An 18,193-nucleotide genomic window follows, 5' to 3' on the forward strand; every position below is an offset into this window, starting at 1 on the left:
ACATCTATCTTTGAGTCCTAGACAAGAGATTGAAAGATGCCATGATCAGGAGGCAGGATCAGGAAATAAGAATTTGATTTTGATATCATAAAGTGGGCATTATAGATCTCAGCTTACTGTTACTTCTCACCAAACCCTTAAAAGATGCTCTATTTCCAGACATGAGCCCCTCTGAAGTTACCACTTGCAATTGCAAATCACTTTTAAAGTTAACCTTTTCTTGCCTTGAATGATTGTCTAGATTTTAACCGTATTCTGATTTTTCCATTGGGTGGTTACTTACATCTTCATCCTGTATTTTTTTCTGTAGGTAAAATGAGGGTTTTTGAGCCCATTGGTGAGATACTCAGAACAACTGAGTTTTGGCGAGTTTAGGAGCAACCTTTTTTTAGGTTGCTTTTGAAGGTTCCCTATCCTTTAATAATTAAGTGAATAATACTCTTTGGGAAGATGCTCAGCTTGATTTATTTGTCTCTAGCTTGGTTTGGTCATTATCAAGTAATTTTAGTCAGTCAGTATCTACACTTGTCTGTACCTAAAGGGACAGTTACAATTTTCCTGTGTTAGCTGACACTACCGATGCTTCTGTGAAGGGATGTGATTATCTGACTCCCTTCTGGTTCCTTGCTTTCTAACCAGCTCCAGGGAGAATGACTTCTGGTGGCTGCTGCTGCTAGCACCAGGGTGACTGAGCATTTTCACCCTGCCACAACCTTCATCTGTTTGGGAAGCTGTGAAACACATGCCACATGTCTTGGAAAGTCAGGGAGAATGGAAGCTCTGGGAACAGTTCCCACATGGGAGATAACAGTGACTCCCCAGGAATTCCACTGTTCCTTTGAGAGCTGGGGCAGCACGGTGTGTGGCTCAGTCCCAGCACAACCTGGCAGTGTCAATCTGTACTGCCCTTGCTGGCTCATTTTTCTCTCCCAGCTGAGACATAAATCACCCAGTAGTCATTCTGTCAGTCCCAGGCTGGTGGCCTTGTGATGTGGCCTGGAGCTGGGCAGGAGCTGCCCATTGCTCAGGATGGATCCCCAAGCTGGCCAAACTAGAGGGAATCAGAGCTGGCCTTTGGGTTTTGTTGTTGGGTTGTGGGCTTTTTTCCTCCGCTCCTTAGGGCAGCAAGGCTCTGTGCTCTGTTTCCTTTATCTCAAATGTAACTGGCTGGATGGTGTGCAAGGCCACACACAGCCTTATCTCCTCATATCCTGTTTGACTGCATTATCCAGGGCTGCACCGATGGCAGCTTTCCTCTCTCCTTGCTTTGATTTATATCACTCTGCTGGACACTACATCCTCTCTCTCTTTCAGCCAGAGCTAGCTGCTGCAATAATTTTAAGAGTTGTTTTGCTTTGCTCGGGAAGTCAGGTGCCTTTTGAACAGCAGCTGCTGCAGGCAGTTTCGGTGCAGCAAACAAACCGAGCTTGATTTTGTGTTAGGCAGTGTGACAAGCATTCAGCTGGAGCCCAGCCTCGTGTTGGATATGATCTGAGGCAAGCAGTGTTTGTTCCTTTGTAAACCAGTCTTACTGTGTTGAGACAGAGACAAAAATCTCACCGTGCAGCCTGTGGATGTAATGAGTGTATTACCTCTCCCAATACAGAGAGGCGAATCTCAGTTCTTTCCTCCTTTCCTGGCACTGCTGCTTGCTTTTAGTCCTCTACAGCCAGTGACACCTTAACTGGTTTTATTCATGGGATTATGCAGCATTACTCTGCTGTCCTGAATGGATAGGGCTATTCACAGGGAATAGCCAATGTTACTCAGGATTTCAGGAGGCCTGAGGCAAAAAGTGAGATGACAGCCAGGCTCAGCCCCTGGCTAAGCTGTTACGGAGTGTCTGAATGAAGCCCTCTCGAGAGGCCCGGTGAACTGCACCCACCCATCTCCACTGTCTCCAGGTTATTTAATGAAGGGAGTGCAGCTCCTAAGGAGCCTGGGGAACTGGTTGCTGTCGGATGCTGCAAAAGTGCTCTTACCTTCCTAGGAACAGTGCAGCGCCAGTTGGTCTTGCTTCAGGTACATCTTATTTTTTTTCTGTAGAGACCCTATAAACATATCTGTGATCTTTGTCCTCTTTTGTCTGTGAGCCTTCACCAATCTTATTTATCGTTGAATACTTGCTTTCCCCACCTTTTCCCTTTCCAATATGTTTTTCCTGCAGTCCTTGAGTTGCACCTTCTGGGAGCTACTCATCTACTGATTGCCCTAATTTTTCTCTTTCAGTGGAACTAATAGAATTTCTCAGTCTTCTTCCTCTGGTAATTTTGACTGCTGTCTTCCGTCTAGTACCTTGAGTAATAGGTTTCTTAGTATTTCAGACTGTTGCTTCCCTAAACTCAAATCTTGTGTCACTGCATTGTGCAAGTTCATTTGCCAGGTGTTCTAGACAAGGAGTAAGTGGCTGCTTGCTCCTGTTTCCAGGTTTTCTTATTGCTTTATATATATATATATATAATAAACTTTACAGCTTGAGCAGCATCCATCTGTTATGGCTGAACTGATTTTTTCTTTTTGTAAAATTTCTGACTGCTGATCAGATAGGAAAATGTTGTGATTCAAATCCTCTATAGCAGGAGTATTTGGCTCATGTTATACCAAGGTAGTGAATACGGGAGTTGTTTGGCTTTGTTTGCATTTCAATGACACCAAGGAGTACCTGTAAGGTGAAGCAATCCCTGCCACCACAGCCCGCAGTTCCAGGGGATGAGGCCGAGGGTGCAGGGATGTTCTGGGTGAAGCCCAGCGACTTTCCAGCTCCGGAGCAGGAGTGGAAGCGCCTGTCGGACTGCGCACGGCTGTGCTGGCAAGTGCCTGGGAGGGGTGAGTCAATGGGGACCTCTCTGCCTGCTGTATGTGCTCCATTCCAGCAGGGAAAGGGGGTGGCCGTGGAGTGGGGGGAGTCTCTTGGACAGAGCAGCTCTAAGAAAACTGAACAACTGGAGGCAGCTGGCTGCAATTTTTCGGATCCTCAGGAAAGTACGATTTTGTGTTGAGCAGCTGCCACAAACACTTAAGAGGGAGCTGTTACTAACAGTAATGACTGAGGGATTAATATTAGAAAGCAGATGTGTCAGACTGTGGAGTCTGTTTAAAGATGTGCTCCCTGTCAATAAGACCTTGCTGAAGGGCTCTTGGCAGCTGTCTAGCCCTGCAGGATCTCTGAATCTCAATGAGATAACATGTGTGAAAGGAAAGAGGGCTAGTGTTGAAATTATCAGAATTGGAACACTTCAACCAAAGCAGGTGGAGCTGAAAGATTTTTGTGTTTTCTCCATGGTTTTGCTTTGTGAGTGACTTATTAAGAAATGAGCGTGGCAGAAAGAAAAACAGGGAGCAAGAGTGAGTAAGAAACAGTATTTGGACGGAGGGAAACATTAGGAAGGAAGGTAGAGATACTGTGGTGAGGAGGTGGATGTGCTCTGAGGGGCCTTGTGTCTTTGAACCTGGGGGAGAACCTATAACTGGACTCTACAAAGAAAGATAGTTAATCATCTCTAGGTAAAATACAAGTGAGATCAGGATAAAGAAAACTGTAAAGTACGATTGCAGTAGTACAAAAGGCAAGGAGTGGGGCATAAGTTCAGGCTGAGGGAATCTCAAGAGAACAAACACCAAGCCACGTGACTGGCAAAACTTGGTGTTATGAATATGGGACAGCATCCTCTGACTACTCTGTTCCTAAGAACTGTGCCTGGTGAGGGAATTCAGGTGGGAAAGGAATTGTCTGAGCATGTTTGGGATGTCTGCTTAGTGCTTTCAGAATCAAATTCCCTCCACATCAGAAGAAAGCTTTGTAATTACAAACTCTTGCACAGGCAGAACTTAAAAAAAATCAACAAGTACTAAAATATTTAGTAATATTAGAACATTTAATAATACAAATCACCATTAAAGTTACCAGGCTGTATGCATGCAGTTGCTATTGAATGGAAGACAGAGGCAAACGGAAAGTAAATGCTAACTGAAACATTTGTATTTTTGTTAAACAAATCTAATGAATATTATTGAAGCTTTTCTTATAAATAAGACATTCGACATTCTCATGCTTCTGAAAAATCCTCTGCTTTTTACCTGATTGCTCATTCAGTGGGAAGGGATTCCACTGCCAGTTTTCCAATTTGCCATCCTAATAAAGTCATCTAACACCACAGAGTTTAACCCCCAGCTTCTCTTTAGTTTGCTTTGTTTAGTTTAATGAGTGGTCATCTTGGCCACCGAGTTCAGATCAACAGTGCAGGAAACAGAAGGCTTGAAAGTGTTGAGCCAAAGCAGAGACCAGCAGATCAGATAGCACTCAACCAGGACTCCCTGAATTGCTGGCTATTGCTGCTGCCACAGAGTATTGCCTGGGACTGCACATGGGGCTTACTAGTTAAGCAACATTATTTAAGACAACTTTGCAGGCCTTTTAAGCCTTTGGCGTCTTAGTGATCTAGAGGCATAGAGTTATAAGGATTTCCATGGCCATTTCAATCTATGGAATTTCTTCTGAAGTTATCAAATAAAAGTAAATTTTTTGCCAGTGTGCTTTGTAATCTGAGTAATTACAGAGGTTTTAGCTGGAGATGCCAAACATCCTTGATTTTATAGTCTGTATGTTTCCCCATTTTTTGTCATCCATTAGGGATAGCTTTAGTACCAAGAAGGGAAAGCAGAATCAGGACCCAAGGTGCAGAAAAGTTGGGATTGACCACAATAGCACATTTTGGTTCTTGATGACCTAGATGTAACTTGAGATTAAACATTGCTGGGCAAGGCATGAAGAGTAAGAAGCATAAAAAAACCTGTCTGCTCACTTCAAGATTCATATAATTTCTTCTGCCACTGCTATTACGTTTCACATCTCCCTTGATTTACACCAACGTGAGAGGAAGTTCACATATTCTGTTGCTTGCTTTGTGGATTTCTCTTAAGGTACGAATGACATCTGCTCAAGTCGGTGCAACTTTTCTGTAAAATTTGGAGAACAGAGTCTGGAGAGTTGACACTGCACTGAATAGGACATGTTTTCTCCTCCAGTTATTCTGGAGCTTGGATTAGAATGGACCCAGATTTCTCTGTGTCACCAAAAGCACTTAGTGCAGATGCCAAGTCTTGTAAAATATGAAATGATCGGGCAACAGCTCCCAGGGTGTGTGATGTGGGGAGGAGAGTTATGCCTCAGATATATTTATTGAGTTTCGACTTAAAGAGTGTGCCATGATGAAATAATCTGCTAGGTATTCCCCTGTGTCAGCATGGACACTAAGGAGATGAAAATAACTGGATTCAATGTAGATGCTTTTTATGTTTGTGATGCTCCTTCATTCCCTAGGAGATGACATTGCCTGTGTGCATTGCTATGGCATTTGGCTTGACAGCAGACCTGTAGCTTCCGGTGACTGTGGCCTTGGGAGTCTTGTAGTTGAGCAGTTGGAGATGTTTTCACTTGATGTGAAACCTGCTGGCTCCTGTGAGATTTGCAGTTCGCAGTGCAGGTGGTATGATGAATACACTTGCTGTCACACCTTGGGTTTCCTTCTGAACCCTCTGTTTTTCAGCCTGTCATCAGATGTTAGAACCAGCCTGGGCCTCATGTTTGTGGATGTTTTAACGTGTGTTAACTGTGGAGGGTCTGCAGAGCCTCCTGGGACTAGAGGCGCTTGGGGAAATAAGAAAGGAAGATTTGGAGCAGGTAACTTCTCTTTCCCTGTCAGTGTCTCCCTGTGGAAAGCTTACTCCTCTACACCGATTCCCCAGCAGGACAATCTCTTAAATACCCGTATAATTTTTTATTAGCGTCTGTCAGTGAAAGGGGGAGTGTTTGGTGAGAGAAGCAACTGTTACCCTTCGTTTCAGGGTCTCTTAAGTCGCACTGCTGGCCTTGGTGTCACTCACAGTGTGCTGGGATGTCTGTCTGCCCCAGTGGTAAAAAGCCAAGTGTGAGTTCCCCTCTCTGCCCCTCTCACCTCCCATTTTATTATTTCTTTCCATGTTCATTAAAGCTCTGAAACTGTATACCGTGGATGAAGAGGGTTGAAATAATCTCGTGTAGGTGCTGAAATGAATGAATGGGCAGTGGTAGACCATTCCAGTGGTTTGTGTGTTTCAAATACTCACAGGAAATAAGTAATATACTGGGTTTTCTAAATGTCTTTGTGAACCATTTGTTAAAATGCTGCACAGTGCACTGTGTCTAATTATTTGTCTAATTTATATTGTCTATAATAAAATTAGTCAAAGACATAGTATTGTATTATTTCCTTAGCTTTTGGTAGGTTTTGGAGGTATGAAATACGTATCTGCTGGTGTCTAAAGTCATTAAGGAGCAGCAAAACCTTCTGAGAGCCACTGTTGCCAAATCTTTACAATTTCAATCTTTGAAATGTTGGAGTTCTTAAAGAATGTCAGCTTTTATTTATTTTTAAAAAAAAATCTGGTCGTTATGGTCCTGAAGAAGATTTTAAACACACAAAATCCAAAGAGATAAGAAACTAAAGAAAGACCTGAAAAAAGCTTGTCAGGAAAGTTTCTGGAGGTATGAGCCTTGAATTTTTGAAGTTCTGAGGTTGAATGAATGGACTGTTTTCCCCCTGTATCAACTAGGGCATGGTATAACTGCATAGTTTGTTTTTTTTTCCTTTTTTTTTTGTTTGTTTGTTTGTTTGTTTCTTTTTTACTACTAGTTTTTTACAAATACCACATCCAAATTTCTCCTCTGGTCCCCTTTACATTTTCACTGTGGTATTTCTGAGCTAGAGAGTTGCCATGTCAGACTAATCTCCTTACACGTGTTCAGTGCAGGTTTGATGATTCTGCTGCTCTTGGAAAAAAAATCCGTATTCTGATTTTCTTGCTACCCAGCTCAATGTGAGGGAGAGAAGAGGGAGGGGAGTTTTGAACTCTGGCTGGATTCTCAAATGCTGGCTTGTGAACATTCTTTGTAGCCCAGATAACAAAGCTATTAAAATGATAAACAAACGGCTTTGGGATTAAGGCAGAAGAATTATCTGTGTCTTTAGACACCATTTGTCTCCTGCCTGGTTGACTGGAAGTGTCTGTGTGGTCTGAAGTCAATTTCTCAATGAGTGTTTCAGCAGCTCCACTCAGAGGCTTCAGCCTCTCCTGTAGGCATTTTATAAGTAGACTAATTTATTGTCGTTTTCAAGAGCTAGCAGCTGCCTGCTTAGGTTCAATGAGAAACCGATTTCTGCTCCTGCCCACTGGCAAATCTAATAGCTTGAGACTAGTAAGTGATGAGGGAGCAGAGAGGCAGAGGAAACTTGAGGAATTTGCCCAAAGTCGTTCTGAGGATGAGCAGTAACAACAGGCTAAGCACCTTGGTTCTTGACCTGCAAGCTGGGGCTGTCATCCCTGTATTCATGGTGCCTTCTGCTCCTGCCAGGTTATGATGCTGGGGTTTGGAAGACACTGCATTAAATTGTCTGGCTGCAGGAATGGCTTTTTAAAAGCACAGCTGATCCTTGAGAAGAAATGCCAGTGTTAGAAGTGACACCAGCTATAACTCTGATCCAGTGAAACATCTAAGAAAATTTCAGCCCCAGTGCTCAGTGATGCCTGGATAATTCATCATTGCTTTAGTCTTTCCCACAGACTGAATCCCTCTATGTGTGCTTTGGAAAGTTAAATAACAGTTAACTGGATAATGACAGTGCAGGGAGAAAGAAATAAAGGAGATAAAGACATGAGAAGACTCCTGAGGAGAACTGGGAAGTGAGAGTTAGTAAACCGAAGAGCAGGCTGTTTTTCAGAAGGATTTGTAGAAAATGTTTTAATCTCAACACAAATAACAACCCAACATGTGGTTGAGCTATTGTTCAAGATAAACTTGAAGTAAAACACCTCCTAACTGAGATTTTTTTAAACTTGTTTTGCTTTAGTATCTCCTTGGAGGGTTTCTAACTGCCCGCTGGGATGTGCTTGCCGTTGCAGGTTCTGAGTCTGCTCCTCCGCGTGGCACCTTGGAGTTTCTAGCTGGCACCATTACCTCCAACGAGTGGAGTTCTCCCACCTCCCCTGAGGGGAGCAACGACTCGGGGGGCAGTGAGGCCTTGGACAAACCCATCGACAATGACGCTGAGGGCGTGTGGAGTCCGGACATCGAGCAGAGCTTCCAGGAAGCGCTAGCCATCTACCCGCCATGCGGCCGGCGCAAGATCATCTTGTCAGACGAAGGCAAGATGTATGGTAAGGAGAGAGAGAGAGAGAGAGAAAAGCCACCACACGACGCTCCAGACAGCCTGCCCTGTGCCCCAAATCATGCTCTGGGTGAATTCCCTTCTCTCAGGTGTTCCCAGGCTGGTGCTGTTGGTTGCCTGGAGTTGTTATTTAGGAAAATGGGTGTGAAGATTTTGACATTCATGAAACAGAAAGAGTTATAGGTTTATTTTTCAGGGGACTACTCATAAGATAGATCTCAGAGCTGAGCATGCTACTGAACTAATCTTTACATATAAATATATGGCTTCATGGTGTGACAAAGCCTATTTTTTATGGTATCTCTTGCTGCTATCGTCACTGTTCTTGTTGGGGGTAAGAACAGGTCTGCATGTCTGGTGCTACAGGACAGAAGTTCAGCTCCTGAACCCCCAATGGCTCTGCTGCTGTGCAAACACCTACACTTTGTTAACTACCTACACTTTTCAGATGTTAAGGGCAGAAAGTTCTGTGTACTCTTTTCATTGTACTCTTCATTGTAGTTTGCCTTCTCACAGCCCTGGCACAAGTATCTTTCATCTGTGGATTCTTCTCATCTAGCTAACTAGATACCCAGCCCTGAGTACAGAAAGGCTCTGGCTTGCAGCTGCAGCAGAAGTCAATTTTGTACATGGCAGACATGCTTTTGAATTGGGTTTTTTCCACAGTTAGTATTTCTTTTGATTTTGGTAACCAAAAGCTGGTCTGGCCTGGATTATCTTGCCAAGTGTTGCAAGAAGGCACCTGGTACTTATGTGACTGAAATGGAAAGCAAAAGTTGAATACCCAGTATTTGGTTTTAAGTCCCAATGTAGACAGTTTCTCAAAACACTAGCAAGGATCTTATGGAAGACAGCCCTCTTTCTACCCAGTCGATGCTCTCTTTTTTCCCCTCCCATACATTGGAATCTGCCTGTCTTCACAGGCCCCATCATGGGATGCTCCTTGCATGCCCCGGAGCTTCCTACGGAGCACTTCACAAGTAATTCTGCAGGTTTCTGTCCACCCATCAGGCCATTGTTCCCTGAGCCAGGGAATGGATTTCTGTGATTGTGGGAGCGTGGGTGGGGTCTTGTTTACATGGCCTTATCTACAGTGGATGGTTTTACTGGGTACACACATCATTGTACCTGGGAAGAGCAATAGGGTTTGCATAAGGCTGTTCACCCTGAGGCTAATCTGGGACCAGTATTCTCAGGCAGACATCCATTCCTGCTCTGGGCTGGCGCAGACACTTTTATGGTTGTGCTATGGAACCAACTGGGGAACTAATCCAGTTTAAAGCTAACATGGCCAGAAAGGGGAAGAGATGTGAACTTTAATTTGGATACTGCCCCGCATCTTGTGCTGGTATTTAGAGAAAGGATGGTGAGACTGGGAATGAGGTTAAAGGAAGACTGCTCCTTTAGGGACTGATGCTTGCTTAAAACGTTACTCTAAAATATTACCTGAGAATCCACCCCACGATTATTAAGCATGCACTAGTGACGTGCCTCTTGTCGCTCTATGTCTGCACTGCTTTTCATGATGGGTGACTTTTAAAATTGCTGGTGAAAAAGTTGTGTTGTAAGAGTGTATTAAATTACTGAACATTTTACACGGCCCCTGAAGTATTTCAGCTTTGAAGAGTGAATGTGTCAGAGCAGAGAGTGAAAGACAAGGAAAGAAATGAGAGCAAAAGTGAAGCACAAAGGGATACAGAAACCAGTGACACTTGGCTGGGCCTGACTTAGCATGGATTAGTGTTGAGTGGAACACACCCAGTTGACTGGACTGGTGAACTGCAGAAGGTAAATAACCTTCTTGCCGGGTGAAAAGTTTAGGGTAGGCTCAGGGAGAAGAAATAAAGAGCTTTTCTGCAAGCCCTCCCCCACTACTCCAAATGGGACAGTGTCCCTGCTTGCCTTCAGTGCACCTGTTCCTGGTGTGGATGGTTGGTTCAGTGTGCTCCTGACAGAACCCAGGCACTGATTTATGCCCTCCTTTGCTTACTCCTCTCCAGGATCCAGGCCAAGGAAGCAGGGCCGTGTCTGGGATCTATAGAAAGATATGACCGGGCAGGGAGAATAAATATAGTCCCTGATTTCATCTTCTGTGCTCACAAGCCAGCTTGTGGAACGGGGCAGGCTTGCTGTGGAGCTGGCCCTGCCTCTGAAGGGATGGTTATTTATCCGACTTGCACAGAGCTCTGTGAACCAAGGGGTGAGGTGTTACATAGAGCTCTATATGCCCCTTTCCCCTGACAAAACTGGGACCATTTCACTGTTTCTCACTGAGGAGTGGCTCGTGTGGTTATGGACAAGATTTTCCAGGTTTTAGAATTTCTTCTATGTGCAATTTATATGCTTCTCATCTTTTGTGAGGCAGCCTGTTGTCAGTTCAAAGTTGGCAGCTTTTAGCTGAAGTGTACCGAGGCAATATGAAGAATTTGTGCTGTTTTGCTTAAATGCATTTAAAATTGTACAGAAAGTTTGTGTTTCAGCCTCTCCACAGGCCTCATGCTCATGTTTCCGTGCCTCTTCAAAGCTGGCTTCTTTACAGCTCTTTAGACAACATTCTGCTGATTGTGAGTGAACACCATTCCCTCTTCACTCCAAAGTCAGCCAAGCTCTTCTCTGTACACTGATAATCTGTGTCCCGATTCCTCTGCTGCCTTTCCTTTTGTTATCTTTTTCCATACTAGACATGTTCCATTTCTGCGTGGAGGCAGCATCCTGATTGAGTAAGCTCATGGCACAGCCTGCTCTGGGTGCAAGCCCTGTCTGGCCTTTCCAGCAGGCTTTGCTGACACCTGCTTAAGGCACATGGCAGCTGTCTCCTGTGACATGGAATGCTGTCCTTTCTCCTAATCTTTGTGTTGACATTAGAAACATTGAGTTTTGGGCACTTCCTGTTCTGATGACTTCTGGTACCACTAAGGTCTTGCAGAATAATTTTATGAGTCCTGCCTGCTAGAGCACCATGGGGTACAGTATTACGAAACTGTCATTTATGTTTTTCACCTATGATTTTCCATGGGAGAAATCATACCTGTAGCATTTGTACTAAATAAACTGTCACCAAATTAGGTGTTGAGTGTCTCCTGGCATTTTCAGTACTGATGTAGAGAAAGGAGAGGGAAAAAGCTTAATACCTTTGTGAGATTTGCATGGAGATGCTAAACAGAGCAGGGCTCCCAACATTACTGAGAGCAGAGAAATAAAAAATAGTAACTTGCAAAGTGATACCTTTTTTAGATATTACAAGAGAGACAATAAGATCTTGGAAAAACTCATGATTACCTTAGCTGTCCAGTGTTCCCTTCCACTGCAGGAACACCTGGCTTGGAGCACCTTTTTGCAAGAGGGGCTAGAATTGGTGGCAGTTTGTTGGATGGCTGTTCTGAAGGAGTCAGTAGCTTAGCAGCTGCTTTTCAAACAGCTCAGCCATTTCTGTGCTGAGCAGGGAGGGGCAGACAGCTGGGGGCAGTCATCCATCTCCCAGGCTGGTGCCATCTGTTTGTGAGCTGCTGATAGGAAATACTTAAAGATGTCCAAAGCTTAGAGGCTGAGTGATAGAAGCAGGACAGTCAACCATGTTAGTAGTTAAAACTTGGAGCAGACCACAAAGTCTTGAAGAAAAGCAGTCTTGCTTTTACAACATGACTTAAAATGGGATGAAAGGTCAGTCTGATGCTAAAAGCTGCCAGGTCACAGGTGGTCCCTCCCACCCCTATTCTGAAATGATTAGATAAATTTGCAGGATAATGCCTTTATCTCAAAGGGATAAGTTATCATTTAATGTTCTCCCCAACCTCAAAGACTCACTAAAAGTAGAACTGAAAAGCAAACGCATAAATCCAAAGAAGCATAAAACATACACTGCCTGTCCTGGATCATAAACACTTTCTTCAGGGGAGGGAGGAGCATGGTTGTTATTTAAAATATGGAAACCTACAAGGTGAGAGTCTTCAAATGCTTTCCTCTGTATTATAGTTTAGCATCTTACCTGGTGATATTTCAGTCAAATCTATTGAAACGTGCTGAGAATGTGCTCAGTTGACACTGAACTGAATGTTCCAGGTAATTGCAAAATTTCTATTTCAGCTGTGATATGCCTCAGAGTGATCCTTCTGAAGCTCCTATCCCTTCCATTATTATGACCTAGTGAACTCTGGAACAGCCCTTTATCCCATGATTTTGGAAGAAAAAAGGAATCTTGTATTTTAAACACTAGAAGACAGATAAAACTTGGATTAGTGGACAATTGGTCAGGATGCAGACTTTGCCCTCCCCTGTGGTGGTAGGTGTGATGTTTTTTGAGTTGCTTAAAAATGAGGTTTTATTTCACTCAGTCATCTTTCAGCTTTACTTTTACGTGGCTCTTGTTCTTTGTTGTCAACTAGACAAGCCAGACTTCTGGAGACATTAGCAGTGGGTTAAACTTCTGCTGGAGCTTGTCATGCTTTTCCTTCCATCTCCTTTGGTAAGCCAAGTTTATGGTTCTTTGTGTTAAGCTGTATGTCAATTTAACTGGTGTTTTCTCCATGCAAGCATAAAAAGAAATATTTTTGCATTAATTCCAAGCATTTCCTAAATATTGAGAAATTTACCACTTTTGAAATGCCAACCCACCAGGAATCTTCTTGCAATTAATAGTAGTGGCTGTGGCATCTTTCCTTGACAACATGCTTAGTACTGTACATAAATATAGTAACAATCTTATTGTGTACTACATGTTACCAAAATTATTGTGACTTCTTTTGTGAGGGCTTCATTCTGTTGGTTTAATAAAGGGCACAATTTTTTCCTGTCCCTTTTGATTTTTTTTAGCAGCTTTGTAGTCCCATATTTATCTGTCAGGCTTAAAAACCAAGTGAGCTGTGTAGTACTGCATTTTCCCCATTGTATATGTCTGCTTCCACAGAGTTTTTATCACATTTAAGTGACTTCATGGGCAACATTGCATTACTCTTATGGCTCTTCCTCTGACTTTTTAATTTTAAAATTTCAAATTTTTTGTAATTCTCTGAGAGTTGATTTGTAGTGGTATATTGTCAGAAAGGCACTTGTTTTTTTTTTCTTTTTTCCTTTTTTTTTTTTTTGCATTGCAGATGATACATCCAGTTTAACTGATTTCTAACTTAGTAGGCCAGATTTATGTTTTGTAGGTGTATCCACTCACCCGCCTTTTAACTGAGATACTATCTATATTTCACTTTTCAGCCTTTTCCCTCGTTGCATGTTATTGTTCTCCTCCTGCTCGTCTTCTGGATAACTTTACACATTGCCATTGATTTTCTGAAAAGTTTAGTTTTAAAAAGCCTTAGTGTTCTTTTATATTTTAAAACCCACTTCCTTCTTTCACAATTGGGTTCAATACTATCAGTTGCTAATTTGCTCTTACTTGTATTAATTAACTAAATTATTAATTATTGCTCTTACTCTTATTAATGAACCAGTTATTGTCCTTACTCTTATTAATGAACCAAATATTCATTAATACTTAAAAAATTCAGATTGAATTCAAAATCTGGGAACAAAAACCAGGCATGGAAAATGCAAGTTAATAGTGCCGAGTGACTGGGGTTTCTTCTCTCTTTAAAACCAGTGCATGTAAAGCTATCTTCTGGACAGGTTTCTGTAAACACGTTACCAGAAAGATCTCAAAAACATGGAATGAGTTCTGAGAAGAGCAAGCATACCAGACTTAACATTGAGCTCTGGGGCTTGAAGGGACTGATTTAGGAGGAAAGATTAAAGTAGCTAAATATACATAGCTTGGCTAAGTGATGACTGAAAGGTGGAGGGTGGGGGGACACATAATAACAGTCTAAAAATATTTGAAGGGTGTTAACATTTAGGAGGGAGAGGGATTTTATGTGGAACATGTGAGCATGACTAGGATTAATGGGGGAGAAAGAATATAGGATCGATATCAGCAAAGGCTTCAGGACAGCATGGTGCTCAGTGCTGAGGAATCTCTCCTCTGAAAGGCTACAATGGAAGTGCTGCTGTTGGAAGCTTTTAAAATTGTGTCAGACAAAACTATAAGGATTGTATTTGTAGAACTAGTCCCAGAGAATGGTGTGTGTGCATGTGTATCTGTGTTTTAGTGAATGAGAGGAGGATTCCAGATGGGAAGTGCTATGGTTTTACACAGGAAACAAGAGAACAGTGGGCATTACATAGATGCTGTAAATGTCTGCATTTTTTTTGTAAATTGTTAGTATTGTGATTCATGCTACCTGTGGTTTTGTGACTTGAGCATGTTTATTTAAGTGATTGAGGAACCCTTCCTTAGGTCTGAAACAAAAAGAGCAGACTTCTAGGTAAATTCCAGGAGTGCTTTCTCATTTTGTCTTCTGTCAATTAGCCAAATATTGAGTAGAGAAGGATGACAGCATTTCTCAAGAAAGGGTGTGCATATACATAGAGGGAGCTGATAATGTCAGTATGCAGATTGTGTGGACACCTGGCCTAGGAGAAAGGGAACTCCTGTTCCTTCTTCAGTGCAAGTATGAAAAACCTATCAGGTGAACTTCCTTTTAAAGTCTCATTCAGAGGCATTCCTTAAGCAAAACCAGTGTGAGACAACACTAACTTTCCATTTTCTAGTACCCAAAGTGAAGCTGCTTGTTCAGAAAAAGCCAGTTTTACAGCCCAAAGAACAAGCAGTATTCTCATTCATGTAGGATCCAGATAATGAGCACAGGAGAACTAGAGCTGTCTTTTGGTCTAAACAGTTGCTCATAAGCTAATCCATAACAAACCCTGTATTGTCTGTGTGTGGTGAAGATCTGGGCAGCAAAACTGGGAAGGCTGTGTGCAGTTTGTACCCAGACAGATGGTCTTGTAAATCTGTTGGTCAGTGGCAGAGCTGACTGAAACCTCTGGGGCCTGGGTACACCTGCTGCTGAAGGGTGCATAGCCAGCAGCTGTTGCTCATTGCTGTCACCTTGAACTTGTGACCCGTCTTCTGGGTACTCCTTCACGTTCTCAGTCTCACTCCATGCACATAAACAGCCAGAGTCTTGCTCTGTCTCTGGCTTCTTGAACAGGAAATTACACTTCTCGTGTAAAATGCCTTTAGAATCACTCCTCTTTCCTCTTGGGTTTGATTTGTACAAGGGTTGCAAATGCTTTTCCATGAGTCTGTGGGCAGGAGTGCAAGGAGCATAACCAATGCTTGCTGAGGTAATCCAATAGCAGTGCCCACGCTGTTGACTGCAAGTGCTGCAGACACAGGCTGGTTTCTAAGCATGGCAGTGTTGCAGGGAAGCACACAGCATGTGTGGCACTCAGTTCATCTTTGCTTTCAACTCTGACTGGGGATTAGGAGCGTTCCTGCATATAAACACGGCATCATCGGCTTTGGTTGTAGAATGATAGAAAATGGTGCTGGGAAAGACCTTCAAAAATAATTTCATCTGCTCCTGGGCCCAGAGGCAACGCCAGCTGTACTTGTGATGTACATTTTTAGTCTGATCCTTTATCGCTAAAGTTGTGGGAAAGTGATTTGAGAAATCTAGATATGTAAGTTTTCATATAGAAGGTAGCTGAAGCACCTAGATTTGTGTAAATTCCCTTCTGGATCCATGTGCAGTTTCAGGTATCTCTTCAGCTTAAATAGTTTTGTCATCCTCATGTTTCTGCTCTCCTGCCTGAATCATTGTTGCTCAGTTATCTATCACTTACACTGTGAAACTCGGTCAGGAAGCAGGTACTTAAAGAATCTCGACCAGAATTGTGCTAATGTTAGAAGAAAGAGAGCAGCGTGGGAAGGAACAGGGAATATCACAAGCCACTGTAAGGAATTTTCATGATCTTGGCAGAATTCGCCTATTACCCAGACCAGTCCCTGGGTGACTATGCAATTATTTAATCTGTGGTTCTGCTAGGTTTTTCTGTTCACATTCTCTTTTCACCTGTTACAGAGTATGACATCTTTAACAACTATTCTTGATAAGGTTGGGATGGTGTAGAGCTGTTGTGTTGAGACCAAGAGTATATTTCCTTCAGAAATGGTGAGATGACCTTACAGTTCACAGCAGAAGAGGGAGTTGCCACTCTTGTTTCCTCGCTCCCCTGCTCTGCTTCCAGTTTTGTGCTCCTGTTCTTTAGGCAAACTTCAGTTTCTAGTAGACTCCTTGTGGATACATGTTAGATTGCTAAACTGATAGCAACCTAGGTTGGCAAAATGAGCTGGACAGATTTCTGCCAGATTAGAGTTGAACTGACCCAGGGAACAGTCTGGTGAGAGGGATGGAAGGGGAAAGGCAATCATATTTTTCAGGAGTGTCCAGGCATTTGTTTATGCTGATTCTATAACTTAATGGCTTAAAGTGATCACAAGCAGTGGATGCACTGTAAATCATGATGCTGTAAACTGAAGTTGAGTGGTGGCAGCCATTCAATTAAAGAAAATCAGTATTCATTTATTCATATAATGCAAGAACAGTCTCTGGGTTCTTTTGCTCTCCTTGAGGCTGCAGTGTAATTCTCAGTCTTGGTGTGAGTCTTAGGTGCTAAGTGAAGTAGTCATGACTCCTCACAGGACTGAGCCAGACCAGAGCAGCTGCCCTGAGAACTGCATGCTCTGTGCTGGTTGTGCAGCAAGTGGCTGCACAGATCCCACAGACCCCTTTTGGCTCTAATTTCTGTTGCAGTTGAAGCTGAGTGCTTGGTCAGTGTTAAAAACAGTCAGCCTGTCATCGGGAAGCATGCACAAGATGAGCACTTGGGGCACAAATCTGCCAGAAACTCTGTACTCTTGGTGCTGACCAAAAAATCAGTAGAAAGGCTAAGCTTTTGCTATCCCTTAAGACAACATCACTGAGAATTGCTTTCAGATGCCCCACAATTATTAGAAGATACCGAAATGAGCAGACATGTATTGATCTAAGGAAGAATTTAGCAGATGTCCAGGTCTGTAACGTAGAACTTGGACTGATGGTAACTGGAAAATGCTGTTGCAGTTAAACATGGGTTTCAGTGCTGCCCTCAATAGTCAAGTTCTCTGAACCCGGGCCTTGGTGAGTAAAGTGTCTTAGTGCCTCAATAAGGTCATTCTCAGGTGTCCCAAGAGACTGAAATCTGTTGGTTTGACATGCCTTTCCATGTAGGATTGTTGTTGGCTCTTTCAGGTGTTACCTGATACACTGCCTGGCATATGAAGGACTCATGTTACTATATGCAGCTGCTTTGGTATAATTGTGGGATTTCCCAGCCAAACTGTCTAACCACTTTCTGGTCCCAGCTCTGCTCCTTTTTCAGCCCTTAACGAGTTTATGAAAGAGTACTTATTGGATGGATTAATTTACATTTCTGTGGCCTGAGGCGATAATGTGGGAAAACACAGCTGATGAGGATATTCAATTTATGCACTGAAAAGCACGATTAAAGACTGAGGTGTGGTGAAGAGCTGCATAGCCTGGAGCTTCCCATTAGGCTGATGGGGAGGGACTCCTGCCTGCATACCGTGTTGTACCTTAGAAAATGCTCACCTTTACAAGGAATAATTCCACATGCCCTCGGGGCAGTAATTAGAAGGCAGTTTAACGCTGTTTAGCCTTTAGACAAATGATGCAAGCTCAGGAAGTGCCTTGCCCATTTTCTTACCAGGCTGTTTGTGTGTGAGGGTTAGGTGGAGTACAGTTCCTGACTACGGTTTCTCTGCTGGCAAAACTGGTTTAAGAAGTCCTGCACTGATTCTTCCTCTGTTCTCTTTGCTGTGCCACTGCTGTGGTTAATGTGACCACAAAATGAACTAGTTCACAAATCCATTTAAAAATAGGCTGATGGGGGGGGGGGGACGGACACACGACCAAATCAAAACCAACAAAATCCATATGAGGATGTGGAGGGGTTTTTTTTTTTTTTTTTTTTTTTTTTTTTTTTTTTTTTTTTGTGTTTTTTTTTTTGGGTTTTTTTTTGGTTTTTTTTTTTTTTTTGTGGTTTGGTTTTTTTTTTTTTTTTTTTTTTTTTTTGTTATTGGTAATTAGAGTGGTGCA

General features: G+C 42.8%; 1 protein-coding gene across 4 annotated transcripts in view; it reads left to right on the forward strand.

Moving 5' to 3' along the window:
* The window catches only part of TEAD4 (TEA domain transcription factor 4), a 51,955-nt gene that overhangs the window by 7,147 nt on the left and 26,615 nt on the right, over positions 1-18,193 (forward strand). Inside the window, exons 4-5 of one of the 4 annotated variants that reach the window (XM_064409893.1) lie at positions 5,547-5,680; positions 7,939-8,193. In XM_064409893.1, coding sequence (XP_064265963.1) covers positions 5,547-5,680; positions 7,939-8,193 — 389 coding nt within the window. Of the gene's footprint in view, positions 1-1,946; positions 2,023-5,546; positions 5,681-7,938; positions 8,194-12,441; positions 12,484-12,586; positions 12,667-18,193 lie in introns of those variants that run through there. The other 3 variants (XM_064409894.1, XM_064409897.1, XM_064409895.1) reach the window with 3 other exon arrangements.

This window comes from Passer domesticus, chromosome 2 (genome assembly GCF_036417665.1).
Source record: "Passer domesticus isolate bPasDom1 chromosome 2, bPasDom1.hap1, whole genome shotgun sequence".
NCBI classification, from domain to species: Eukaryota; Metazoa; Chordata; class Aves; order Passeriformes; family Passeridae; genus Passer; species Passer domesticus.